This window comes from Amia ocellicauda, chromosome 3 (genome assembly GCF_036373705.1).
Source record: "Amia ocellicauda isolate fAmiCal2 chromosome 3, fAmiCal2.hap1, whole genome shotgun sequence".
Classification (NCBI taxonomy): domain Eukaryota; kingdom Metazoa; phylum Chordata; class Actinopteri; order Amiiformes; family Amiidae; genus Amia; species Amia ocellicauda.
The window spans coordinates 48,538,270-48,552,219 of record NC_089852.1 but is presented as its reverse complement, the minus strand read 5'-3'; the positions used below and the strand labels follow the sequence as shown (position 1 = coordinate 48,552,219).

Sequence of the window (13,950 nt, the reverse complement as noted above, 5' to 3'; positions counted from 1 at the left end):
GAAACTGATCAATCCTATTATAAAGACGTTGAGTTATTGGGACAAAAAAAATGCGTAGGTCAACTATATTTTTCAGACATTGTTCAACACACATTCAGCCTAAAGTGTAAATAAGCCGGTTGACAGAAATGAGTCAAGAGTGTATCCTTTTTTTTTACTACTGCTTCTTTTATTTCCATGAAACCAGTTTTCTAGAACTGCAGACAAGTGCTGGCACCCTGTATCATAAACTAAGTTAATGAACATCTTAACTGTTCTTGATAGGATTAAAGATAAATAACGAACAATGGTTTCCTTTAGTCACGCAGACTATTACATTAAAAGGACATCCTTGATTTTTAGGAGAGGATTTAATGAGGCCTTGTACACTAAAGCCTGTAATGAAAACAACCATGATGTCTTACTTCTCCCACAGGTATCACAGTAATGTACTTTATGTGGTGGAGGGATCACTTCAATTTGCATATTTGTTTGCAGTTGCTGGGTTCAGAACCGATAAAAGTAGGACGTCTTCTCTTTCATTAATCAACACCCAAGGTTAATCTCAGGCTGTGATCAGGTATTAGCAGAAACAGCCAAGCATGCGGGCATTTACAACCCCGGCTTTGAGTCTGTCATCAAAGTTGCACTTTAAAGCATCGCCACACCATGAAGATTGAGCACAAACCCTCCACAGAAAGAGATGGGTGTTTCTGCATGTTCCAGTTCATGTGTTCCAGGAGATTGGGGTCAGGACTTTGAGTAAGGCCGTGAAATGCCTTCAATCTCTCTTCTCTTACTCTCCTTCTAGAGTAATGCTGTTTGTACAGTGTTGGACAAAATCCCCATCATTGTGTCCTTACTCAAAAATCCAAGAAAACATCTCCTTCATAGCTCTTGACCTCTGATATCATTCCATCACTGCTGGATGGAGGTTTTGGGAATAAAGTTTGTGTTCACAGGTTGTGAGAGAGGAATTACATGCTTCTATACCACACATGTCCTTCTCCCATCAGGTGGGGTGGACCTGAGCTTCTCAGTGACACCAAGGCTAGTTCTGGGAGCTAAATGTTCTGTGGTTTCCCCTGCAGGTTAATTGGTGCCCGTGTCTGTGGCTCCTTCCTTGAATGTTGCTCACCATGGCAAAGCGAGAGTCCAGCAGCAGCAGCCCAGTGGTCCGGCAGATAGACAAACAGTTCCTGGTGTGCAGCATTTGTCTGGACCACTACCACAACCCCAAAGTCCTGCCCTGCCTGCACACCTTCTGTGAAAGGTTAGTCATGTCATGTATGAGGGGGACGCAAAAACGGGAAAGCTTATTAAACCTAGCTGTCAAAACTCCCGTATCTCTCGCGGAAGACTCCCGTAATTTGACCTTTTCTCCCCGACAGTTCCAGTAATTTAATTTCTCTCCTATTTCTCCAACTCCTCAGTCTATTCGCTTCAAAATGTCAAAACCTCAGCTCGGTATCAAAGTATGTCAGATTTTAGCTCACCCCCTCCTTTAAGAGTCTCCTTTTTCTACAAGGGTATGTGTTGACAGGTATGTATAAACGTATAATGACCTCCTAAACTTACATCTGGGTTTATATCTGGGTTCCTTGTGTTAATAATATCCATATAGAAGGAGGTTATTGCAAGAGAGAGCATTGTTAAGACATTGCTTGTCAAGAATTTTTAAATGTAACTTGTATACCGTAATCTAATGTGTTAGTTATTTATGTGTTTTGGAACATTTTAGGGGGATGCAGTTAATATCGGTGAACTTCTATGAATGCTTAAACAAACTTGAAAGAAGATGCCTGCATTATGTTTTTTTTAAAAGATACCACATCAACTCTATGCCAAATCTGATTCAAGACTTGAATTTTTTTGCTTTAAAAATAAATATTCATGTGTGCTGTTTTTAGACACACTGCAACTATGTAAATATGACCCATATAGATTTACCACTGTATTGATATTGTACAGCAATAAAAAAACAAAAATGTAACTACCGGTTTTAGGATTTCTATACTTCCTCTACACCCATAGGTTCCTCTTTCTTTGGTTGTACAGAGAGCTGTAAAACACATAGAAATGGACATGTTATATATGTGATTAACATCAGGGCTCAGATGCACTGCCTGAGGTGAATTTGTACATTTATTCTTTAGGAATTGGTGTCTGTTATTGTAAAGTTTGATTGTAAAAATAACATCAAGGACAATACAATAATAATACGTACCCCACTAATAAGAATTGATTTCACCGCACAGAAATTGTAAAGGGGATATTCTACTTTTACCTATGATGCTGCATTGCAATTGTGGCCCCTGGTCACGGTGACATCGTCGGTAAACCATTTCGAGCATGGCGAGGCATTGTTGAAAACACAAAGAGATTTGACGCCTGCAGCTATTTCAACTGCTCTGATTCACCCATATGACAAGAGCACTCACATCAGCCGCGCACAGCTGTATTCAAAGGCTTCCTCGCAAAGTTAAATGAAGGATGCTGTCAATGTGCAGATGATCCAATTAAAGGCTCTTTAGAGACAAACATAAGGAGTTTCCTTTTTAGGAGCGTATTAAGCATCTTCTAGTGTTTGTTTCAAAAACAAAGGATTATTAGCTGCCAAAGCAATCAATTCTGGTATGGTGTTGTGTGCTGCATTAGGCTCATAACCACCTTTTGTGTTTGTCTGTGTCTGTTTATATAGACAGATATAAATAAAGATGTAGATATACTCTTTAAATGGAAATATAGATATTTGTGAATAACCTAACATTTAATGACCTAATCTTTCTGAAATCTCTATATATGTATTTATATGGTGTGACGTGGAAACCAAAGGAGATGAGGGTACTCCAGGTGAGCGATTAAAAAGCTCTGCTTCACTGAGAAACACTGTGAAATTGTCTTGGCAAGAAAGTGTCTTGCATCTCAATGAGATGTTCTGACACCAGTTGAATCTGCTTTCAAGCTCAGAATTATTGCTGAAAACAAAATGCCTTGTTCTTGCATTCTGATTGGTTGATTTGAGGTAGAATATGAAAGCATTTTGAAAGTGTTATTGTACAGGGACACACTTAAAATCTCTCTCTACTGGAGAGCAACCCCTTTTCTCTGTCCATCCTCCTCCAGGTGTCTCCAGAACTACATCCCGCCCCAGTCTCTGACTCTGTCCTGCCCAGTGTGTCGGCAGACCTCCATCCTGCCGGAGAAGGGCGTTGCTGCTTTGCAGAACAACTTCTTCATCACCAACTTGATGGAGGTGCTACAGCGGGACCCCGAGTGTGCCCGGCCCGAGGCCTGCAGTGTGCTGGAGTCTGTGAGCGCCGCCGCGGCTGGCAAGCCACTGTCCTGCCCCAACCACGAGGGCAAGGTACTGCCACTGCTGCTGAAGGGGGTGGGGTAAGGTAGGGTAGGGGGCAAACGCTATCATGTTATAACTTAACTTAGAGTCAGTATGTATGAAGCACAACAGCAAGCACAAAGCATAGGAGACACAAACATGACAGTTTTTGATTGGTGGACCTTAGACATGGCATCGTGGTGGGAAGCTGCATTGGCCATGTGGGTGTTCATCTTTTGAAGGGCAGAGGTGTTTATTATGATCATTTTAAATCAAATAGTTAGTGACACAATTGAGAAATTGCTTTGTAACCATCTGCTTATTTTACATGCTGTTTGTGTACATACATGTTTCAGTACAGTATAATAATAATAATATAGAATTAGGAGGAACATTGTAGGTTTGTATTCACTTTTGACCTTCCTTAAATGAGGTTCCTGCTGATAGTGTAAAGTTGTCAGAAAACGCATAAACAAAACTAAAATACTATAGAATTGAATGCATCAGCTTTGAGGATGCAGAGGAATTATTTTTTAACCGAAGGTAAAACAACAACAAAAAACTGTTAAAGTGTGAAAAAAAAAAAAGAAATAAGAAATCCCAGCACAGTAGCTCGTAGCAAACTAAGATGCATTATGTAGTGGGTGTCTGACACTTTGATCACAGTGTAAGATAGTGTAGCTTAGGATATGTGGTTCATAACAAAAACTTTCTGCTTTTTAATCAGATTTGTGGGACTGGGCTAAGGAAGGCTCTTCTAACATGATCTTGGCATAAAGTCTCTAGGAGAAAATGAATAGCTGTATCCAATTGGTTTCCATTGCAGGCAGATAACATGTTTAGAATGAGCTCTTGTTTGTATATAGAAAGATCACGAGTCAAGGTATTTGTCCAGCTTACATTACAGCTAAACAGCTCTGACTACATGAGAGAATGAGTGTACATGCGCCACGTCCGGTGCATACTCTGGTATCATTCCAAGAGAGGATAAAGTCCACTTGTGCAATGCTGAATGAGTCTTATACTCTTTAAAGCCAACATTGGATAATGAATCCGGTTATTGGTTGAATGAGTCAAGATAACCATAGACATCTACAAGACCTTTTAAGAATGAGGCTCTCCTTCAAAATTGTAATTGTAATATCTGTTTGAATATCTGTGTGTGTTTCTGTGGGGATTATGGATCTGTTTGTCCATACACATTCAGGGGTCAGTTTTGAGTAAACTGCACAAAGGGTGAAGATCCCAGGACTGAAATAAAATGGATTGAGAGCCAAAGCTCCATGTTCTCTGCCTCCCCTTTAGGTGATGGAGTTCTACTGCGAGTCGTGCGAGACGGCCATGTGTCTGGAGTGCACAGAGGGCGAACACAGAGAACACGTCACCGTTCCGCTGCGGGACGTTCTAGAACAGCACAAGGCAGCGCTCAAGAACCAGCTGGATGCCATTCGCAACAGGTGTCTTATTTAATGTGACTCTGAAAGATTTAAACTCCCAGGGATTTGAGTTATTACTGCATTCTGATTTGCGTGCATGCATTTGTTTATGTAGGTGATTACATTTATTGTATGCTAATCTAAGATCTAATGAGTGGTATTACTTTACAATGTTTGCATGTTCATATTGGTGCTTTCAAACTCAGATTTTTTGGAAATGTGCACCTGACAGCTGGGTTAAAGTCTTTTAAGGGTTCACATGGGGTTTATGAAGTTGAATAATAAGCAATATGTAAATATTATAAGTTAATTCTGAAGGTATTGGTTGACAGAAACCAATGGGCCAATGGGTCATTTAAGAGGATTCGAAGGAATGATCATGAAGCTTTTTGTTTCATTATTATTCTGTTGAGAGATGGGTTGTTGGTATTTTGGTTCACAGTCGAGCACCATCTTGTCCCTCGGCTCATTCTTCTTCCTATACTCCTCCCAGGCTGCCCCAATTGACCGCCGCCATTGAACTGGTGAATGAGATCTCCAAGCAGCTGACCGAGCGCAAGAACGAGGCGGTGAGTGAGATCAGCAGTACCTTTGAGGAGCTGGAGCGCGCCCTCCACCTGCGTAAGACCGCCCTCATCACGGACCTCGAGAGCATCTGCAGCACCAAGCAGAAGGTCAGTCAGCTCTCCCTCCCTCGCTGTGTCCTATGTTGGGTTGTCTCGCAGTCCTCCAGTCTCTAGCTGTTTTCAGCCGCCTTACTGTTTCTCTTCTCTCGCATATCTATATATACAGACGTGCTGAAATTTGTTGGTACCCCTCCACAAAAGAACTAAGAATGCACAATTTCCATTGAAATAACTTGAAACTGACTTTACCTTTACCATGCTTGTCTATTAATTTCTTTCTGATCTGCTCAGACAACTCTCTCCTTTGCTTTCTCTGGTGCATGTTCAGTGTGGTGCACACAATGATACCAAATGGCACAGTGACTACTTTCCTCCATTTAAATAGGCTGAATGACTGGTTACAAGATTGCAGACGTGATACTAATTAAAGAAACAAATTAGTTTGGAATATCACTATAATCCAATAATTTATTCTCATTTTTTCTAAGGGGTACCAACAAATGTGTCAAGGCCATTTTAGAATATCTTTGTAGAATGAATAATAATTTATCTCTTTTCACAGCTTCTTTGCTTTATTACATGACATACCAAAGGCATGCAAGTATACATGATGCAATAGCTTTTAATTTCCTCACTTTTCAGGAGGAATGAAGTATTATTTCAATGAGCTGTAAGGGTACCAACTAATTTGAGCACGTCAGTCATGTCAGTGTGTTCCTTTCTCCTTGATGGCTCCCATGTCACATCCACGATGGGTGGAATGGCCTCTTCTTTTGTAAACTTGGTTATATGTGAAATTTTACTTTGAACCTGTGTGGGGCATCACAGCACTCCTATCAATGTACACTTTGCAGTAACCATTATGACAAAATGGTGCAACATGGGCTAGAGACTCCTTTTGCTGCCACGCTGTGTTTTTTGTGTCAATGTTAGTTATTCTTTTCAAGCTTTGACACATGACATGACAGCCTGAGGTTTCTGTATTTCAGTGCACAATGGTTGGCTCACCCTGGGGGTTAATTCTGTGAAGCTTTTGCTGCTGCTGCTACTATTTTTGTTGTTGACAACAATTTAGTTTCTTTTCTTTTGTTCCTTTGTTTCTCTTCATGCCCTCCTCTCCTCAGGTGCTTCAGGCCCAGCTGGCCTCCCTATTACAGGGCAAGGAACACATCCAAAGCAGCTGCAGCTTCACAGAGCAGGCCCTGAGCCACGGCAGCGCCACGGAGGTGCTCCTGGTGCGCAAGCAGATGAGCGAGAGGGTCAGCGCCCTGGCCAGGCACGACTTCCCTGAGCACCCGCACGAGAATGCCCACCTGGACTGCCTGGTGGAGACGGAGGGGCTGCGGCGTTCCATCCAGAACCTGGGGGTGCTGCTGACCACCAGTGCGGTGGGCCACATGAGCGTGGCCACCGGGGAGGGGCTGCGGCACGCCCTAGTGGGCCAGCACACTTCGGTTACCGTCACTTCCAAGGACAAGGAAGGGGAGCTGGTAAAGACGGGCAACGCCAATCTGCGCGCCGAGATCATCGCCCCGGACGGAGGCTACACAGAGGCGGAGGTGGCGGACAACAAGAACGGCACCTATGAGGTGGGATACACCCTTCGCTCCGAGGGGGAGTTCTCCTTCTCGCTCACCCTCTACGACCAGCCCGTGCGGGGCAGCCCCTTCCGCCTCAGGGCCGTCAAGCCCTCCGATGTGCCCCAGTCCCCCGACGATGTCAAGCGGAGGGTGAAGTCGCCAAGCGGAGGAGGGGGACACGTGCGGCAGAAGGCAGTGCGCCGCCCCTCCAGCATGTACAGCACAGGCAAGAAGAAAGAGAACCCCATTGAGGACGAGATGATCTACAGAGTGGGTGAGTCGCTGAGACTGGGAGGAGAGACGTAAGTGATAGTTAGGTTTACCATCTTACATGCGGCAGTTTTTTATGTGCTACTTGCTTTTTGGATTTTAATATGAGCTGTATAGGTTATGTAATAAATGGCACCAAGCCAGGTTGATCGACAGACAAGAAATCTAGGCCCTCATCTGTATGCTAAACAGCTCTTGTTGTGTGTGTGTGTCACAGGAACACGAGGCCGGGAGAAAGGAGAGTTTACTAATCTGCAAGGTATCTCTGCGTCCAGCAATGGTAGAATTGTGGTGGCTGACAGTAACAACCAGTGCATCCAGGTGAGCATGTTTTCACTATGTATGCGTTTTGGATCTCAGGTCTTCATTCCACTGGGGACAGGCTGTTAAACACAAGACATATTTATTGTCCTACTGATCCAATATAATAATTACAAAATTAAAAGTGAATTAATGTGGTGGTGGTCTGGTGGTCGGCCATGTTCTGGCACACTTTAATCACTTTCACTTTCTCAGCATCAAAATAGCAGGCAAAAAAAATCGGAAGAATAGTCGCTGAAAATGAAATGTCTTAATCTTAATTGTTTTTTTCTTTCAAAATAGGTGTTCTCAAACGATGGGCAGTTCAAACTGAGGTTTGGGGTAAGAGGTCGCTCTCCTGGTCAGCTCCAGCGCCCCACTGGCGTCACTGTCGACATGAATGGTGACATCATCGTGGCCGATTATGACAACAGATGGGTCAGCATTTTCTCCTCCGATGGAAAGTTCAAGGTGAGGCTGTGTGGGTTGGACATACTGAATATTTGTAATGGTTCTGGATTGAACACTGAAATTATTATTATTATTTTTTTTTTTTTCCATTTCCAGACTGTGTAATGTTGGTTAAATCTGGTGCTGGTGCTTGTAAGGGTAACAAACTAATTTCTTGTTTTCACAGTTTTCTCATAGAATCACTTTGATATTATCATAGCTGGCAAATTGATGTCTGCATTGTTTCTGGTCTGTAAACTTTTAAAGATTGAATGGCATTATACTGATGAGTTCTCTTATTAAATTCCTTTTCTGACCCACTATTACAAATTTAACGGTATTCAAATTGTACTTGGCTGAATGGCTTCTGAGATGCACGTCAGCCCACAATGCACTGCAGCTAATTTTAGGTCCGGTGGAAGCATTATTGTGAAGCACTCGGACGAAAGTCATGTTTTCTAATGCACAATTATTCTTGGTTTCAGAATAAAATTGGAGCTGGTCGTCTAATGGGGCCCAAAGGCGTAGCTGTGGATCGCAATGGACACATCATTGCTGTAGACAACAAAGCCTGCTGTGTTTTCATCTTCCAGTCGAATGGCAAGCTGGTGACTAAATTTGGAGCACGGGGGACTTCAGACAGGCAATTTGCAGGTACACTGGACACGCATAATGAGCTCTAGGGGTTCATCTGGTGATTATATTTCGCTTTGGAAAATGGATGGCCTTTTAAATGTGCAATATAGTAATTGTGTTATGGTGTTAAGATGGGTGAAAAGTAAAAATATATTTTTGCACCGTGTGAAGATGTCCCATTGCCTAAGCTGTGAAAATATATAATCTGTATTTATAAAGCACTGTTTGGACTGGGTTTGGTGCATTGAAGTCCATCTGCATCTATATCCAGGTAATATTTCACAATGGGCTAAATTTCAACCAGCGTTTTTGTTTTGGTTTTATTTGAGGCTGTAGTTTTAATCTGTGATATAATTTTACTTGCAAATGGTTTGCATAGCTTAAGCTTGAAAATATTTGAATTTCTAACAGACTTTTTTACATATTCAGATATATTTAAATACCTTCTAAAGATGACTGTTGTAACAACTACAGTGTTTTTCTAACAAATGCAGTCTCCATTCCAACTTCCTATGAAAACACCTTGCCTATGTAGTGTGGTGTTGTTTTAAAAGGTCATTTGTAAATAATCTTCATACTCATGTGGAAAAAGTGAACATTTCCCCCAACAATATACACTCACCTAAAGGATTATTAGGAACACCATACTAATACTGTGTTTGACACCCTTTCGCCTTCAGAACTGCCTTAATTCTACGTGGCATTGATTCAACAAGGTGCTGAAAGCATTCTTTAGAAATGTTGGCCCATATTGATAGGATAGCATCTTGCAGTTGATGGAGATTTGTGGGATGCACATCCAGGGCACGAAGCTCCCATTCCACCACATCCCAAAGATGCTCTATTGGGTTGAGATCTGGTGACTGTGGGGGCCAGTTTAGTACAGTGAACTCATTGTCATGTTCAAGAAACCAATTTGAAATTATTCGACCTTTGTGACATGGTGCATTATCCTGCTGGAAGTAGCCATCAGAGAATGGGTACATGGTGGTCATAATGGGATGGACATGGTCAGAAACAATGCTCAGGTAGGCCGTGGCATTTAAACAATGCCCAATTGGCACTAAGGGGCCTAAAGTGTGCCAAGAAAACATCCCCCACACCATTACACCACCACCACCAGCCTGCACAGTGGTAACAAGGCATGATGGATCCATGTTCTCATTCTGTTTACGCCAAATTCTGACTCTACCATCTGAATGTCTCAACAGAAATCGAGACTCATCAGACCAGGCAACATTTTTCCAGTCTTCAACTGTCCAATGTTGGTGAGCTTGTGCAAATTGTAGCCTCATTTTCCTATTTGTAGTGGAGATGAGTGGTACCCGGTGGGGTCTTCTGCTGTTGTAGCCCATCCGCCTCAAGGTTGTACGTGTTGTGGCTTCACAAATGCTTTGCTGCATACCTCGGTTGTAATGAGTGGTTATTTCAGTCAAAGTTGCTCTTCTATCAGCTTGAATCAGTCGGCCCATTCTCCTCTGACCTCTAGCATCAACAAGGCATTTTAGACCCCCACAGGACTGCCGCATACTGGATGTTTTTCCCTTTTCACACCATTCTTTGTAAACCCTAGAAATGGTTGTGCGCGAAAATCCCAGTAACTGAGCAGATTGTGAAATACTCAGACCGGCCCATCTGGCACCAACAACCATGCCACGCTCAAAATTGCTTAAATCACCTTTCTTTCCCATTCAGACATTCAGTTTGGAGTTCAGGAGATTGTCTTGACCAGGACCACACCCCTAAATGCATTGAAGCAACTGCCATGTGATTGGTTGGTTAGATAATTGCATTAATGAGAAATTGAACAGGTGTTCCTAATAATCCTTTAGGTGAGTGTATAATTAAATGTAATTTTAATCAAGTCGGTGGCACCTATTCAAAGAACATGTGATGACCTACTTTTACAAAAGTTTACTCATTTCACTCCCCCACCCAAAAAAAAAAAAAAAGAAAACCGGAGAAATGGGCCAGATTTACAGATCCTTATGTTCCAGTGCATGGTTAAGAAGTCTTATAATATTACAGGGAGAACATGATCAGCCATCACCTGTTTGTGTCATCATGGTATTTCTTTCTTTCTCTATTTTCTTATGTGCAGTTTCCTCTTTTTACTTCTGTTTCCTCTTCAGTTCTGAACAGAAATACATTTTTGCGGCCTCATGCCCCGCTTGAGATGGGAGGATTAGGGATCTGTAGTTGTCCTCTAATCCGGTCAAAGAAGCAAAAAGCAAACGCACAACCACTGGAATATTGTGAGGAATATGGGGATTAGGTCAGCCCCTGTCAAAAGATTTCCAGTCACGCATTCTTTCCCTTTTTTAGTTGAACTCCTGCTGGAAAGCTGACACAGTATGTTGCAGGGTAGGAGAAACAGGCCTAGTTCTGTCTCTGGGGATCTTTCAGTAATGCTTGGTAATATAATTCAGCTTGAGACGGGTTTGGAAGCTGAGGATGTGGCTTGAAGGGGACGGTTGTTCAAGGGACGCATGCATTTGAAAATTATTACAATGACTGATGTGTGTTTTTATTTATTTATCTGTTTGCCGTTTTCAACCTCAATTGAAACTGGAATGGAATAGGGAACTTTAACATTGAAAAACAAGGGATTGAGCCAAACAATTTACAGGGCATGCTGGGCCGGTGTGTGAATGTACAGTGGATTGGGAACCTGAGAGGATGCCAATTCTTGCTCAGGGTTCGTTTGCTACTAACTATTTGGCATATTGCTGCATAGGTACCAGAGAGGGAGAGAGAGAGAGAGAGAGAGAGAACTTTGTTGCCTGAAGCCTTGGCTGCTTCCAATGTTTCTACACCACTTGCATAACTGAGTCACTGCTTCACTGGGGGCTTTGCAGGGCACCCATCGGCCCTTTGATCTCCTGAATTTCATAAGCGGGTTTAGGGTGTTAGAGAAGACCACAGACACTAATAAGATGCAAAATAATTCTTCAATTAATCTTTACAGGAAAATTGTTAAACAATTGTGGGCTACAGATGGCTCATAGATTAAACCGATCTTAACCCTGATGTGTCATCTGATTTTCAGACATTTCATGGTCTTATTCTGGTCCTCTGCTTCAAACCTTTCCCGTTGTTAAAACAGAAAAGTCCCATAGAATGGATTTTTTTTTTTCTTCAGTTGTCATTTTTTCATTTCTGACTTTACCCTTTTTTTGTTCCTTTTAGAAAAAAGTGGTGCAAACTTTGCACTGGAGCAAAAGCTTAGTAAATCTGGCCCTGTGTTCAGTAAGTATCGTGTGCTTGCATTCCCAAAACAGTGTTACGTTCTTACAAGTCTTTATGTAAATTACATTGATATCATGGTGTATGATTTAAGAATACATTAACTCCTCATAACAACCAAAATGTTAATATACCAATCATTGGGAAAGTAATACTAATCTTATCATTCAAAACTGAAACATGAATAGTCTTTATTTTAAATCTAGGGGGCGGTTTCACAGCCTCTGATTAGCACTAGTCTTGGACTATCCAATGCAATTTTGGTTAGGGTAGTCCATGAGTAGTGCTATGAAACCAGCTGAAAGTGTATATACCTCAAGACTCTTTAAGATTGAGGGAATTTGTTGACCAATCACAGTCTTAGACTTGTAAAAACAAAACAAATTAACACATTTATTAAAGTTTAGAAAAGGCACATTTTGATGCTGTTGAACACTTACATGTTCAACATATGATTTAATCCTCTGTTCACACTTAGTCACAGAAGCTAAGTCTGTGCCCAAAAATCCAAATGCTTTTGATTTTTGTGGGGTGTTGTAAATTACTTTCATTGAGATAAAGGAGAGAGGTTTACCTGAAACAATGTCTCCAAGGGTATGGAATCACTGCACTGTGGAAACAACCTCAGGGCACAGTTTGCAGTTCTGATTTTATGTGGTATCACCATGCATTTTCCCACTCTCTCTCTCTCTCTCTCTCTCTCTTCATCCTTTCCCCTTGTGTCTCAAGGCCCCCACTTCGTTGCTGTAAATAACAAGAATGAAATTGTGGTGACGGACTTCCACAATCATTCTGTCAAGGTAAGTTAGACAAACTCTTTTACATAACAGTACATTATTAGGATCTGTTGACTTATCTAAATTGTCCCTACAAAACCTAACATTCTATTCACTAAACTGTTTTATTGAACTCGTTATCAAAGTAGCACAATGTTAATGAAGCAAGAGAAGAGACCTGCAGAAAGCACAGAATTATAAGCTTTATATAAATGATGTCCTAGCAGCCTTGATCATCCCGTGTCAGAGGATATCGTCCATTCAGCAGGATGTTGGATGACTCAAAAGATGTCTTCATTTTGTCAGGTTTACAGTGCGGACGGGGAGTTCCTGTTCAAGTTTGGCTCTCACGGAGAGGGGAATGGCCAGTTCAATGCTCCGACGGGCGTTGCCGTTGACGCGAACGGTAACATCATTGTAGCAGACTGGGGAAACAGTCGAATACAGGTGAGCTTCGGTTTGGAGTTAGTTAGATCAGTTTAGAGTGTCTCAAATGCATGGTTCTAAAGCACAGCAAGCAGTGCCTTTGGTAAAGGAGGAAAAGACAATGCATATCCAAAGCCAATGAGTGTGTGTGTATACAGTGCCTTGCAAAAGTATTCAGACCCCTGACTAATTCTTTCATATTACTGAATTAGAAATGGTACATTGAAATATAGTTCTGTTTGATATTTTATTTTAAAACACTAGTACTCAAAATCAATTCTGGTAAGGTATTCAACTCCTGTGCTGTGGAAGCTCCCAGTTGACACAGATGAAAGAAAATGCCCTAACGAGGACACAGTTACCTTTCCATTGGCCTCCACCTGTGAACCATTACAGTTTGTCACATTTTCTGGATTAAAACCCCACTGTTGAAGGATCATTGCTCAGGCTGTGGATCTGAAGGGAAACTAAGACCAAAGAGCATTGTATAGGAGTTAAAGAGAAAGTAAAATACATAGATTAGGAAAAGGGTACAAAATATCCACGTGCTTTGATATTCCAGTGAGCACAGTTGGATCGATTATCAGGAAGTGGAAGCTGCATCACACCACCCCGGCGCTGCCAAAAAAAAAGGCCGCCCCTCAAAACTCGGCGCTCACACAAGAAAACTTGTGAGAGAAGCCGCAGCGAGGCCAACACTCCCTTTGAAGGAGCTACATAGTTCAGTTGCTGGGAGTGGAGAAATGGTGCACCAGTCAACCATATCAAGAGCTCTACATAACACTGGCCTGTATGGGAGGATGGCAAAAAATAAGCCATTACTGAATAAGTACCATATGACCACAAAACCTTTTCCCACATGGCAGCAGGGGTCACCCTCATGCTTTC

General features: G+C 42.0%; 1 protein-coding gene across 5 annotated transcripts in view; it reads left to right on the top strand.

Moving 5' to 3' along the window:
• The window catches only part of LOC136746926 (tripartite motif-containing protein 3), a 48,355-nt gene that overhangs the window by 27,865 nt on the left and 6,540 nt on the right, over nt 1-13,950 (top strand). For 4 of the 5 annotated variants that reach the window (XM_066699804.1, XM_066699803.1, XM_066699801.1 and 1 more), the window contains exons 2-12: nt 1,071-1,252; nt 3,106-3,346; nt 4,622-4,773; nt 5,246-5,426; nt 6,503-7,232; nt 7,446-7,549; nt 7,832-7,999; nt 8,464-8,632; nt 11,804-11,863; nt 12,590-12,660; nt 12,943-13,083. In XM_066699804.1, the coding sequence (XP_066555901.1) occupies nt 1,107-1,252; nt 3,106-3,346; nt 4,622-4,773; nt 5,246-5,426; nt 6,503-7,232; nt 7,446-7,549; nt 7,832-7,999; nt 8,464-8,632; nt 11,804-11,863; nt 12,590-12,660; nt 12,943-13,083 (2,163 nt within the window). In that variant the 5' untranslated portion in view covers nt 1,071-1,106. The remainder of the gene's footprint in view (nt 1-1,070; nt 1,253-3,105; nt 3,347-4,621; nt 4,774-5,245; nt 5,427-6,502; nt 7,233-7,445; nt 7,550-7,831; nt 8,000-8,463; nt 8,633-11,803; nt 11,864-12,589; nt 12,661-12,942; nt 13,084-13,950) is intronic. The other variant, XM_066699805.1, reaches the window with a different exon arrangement.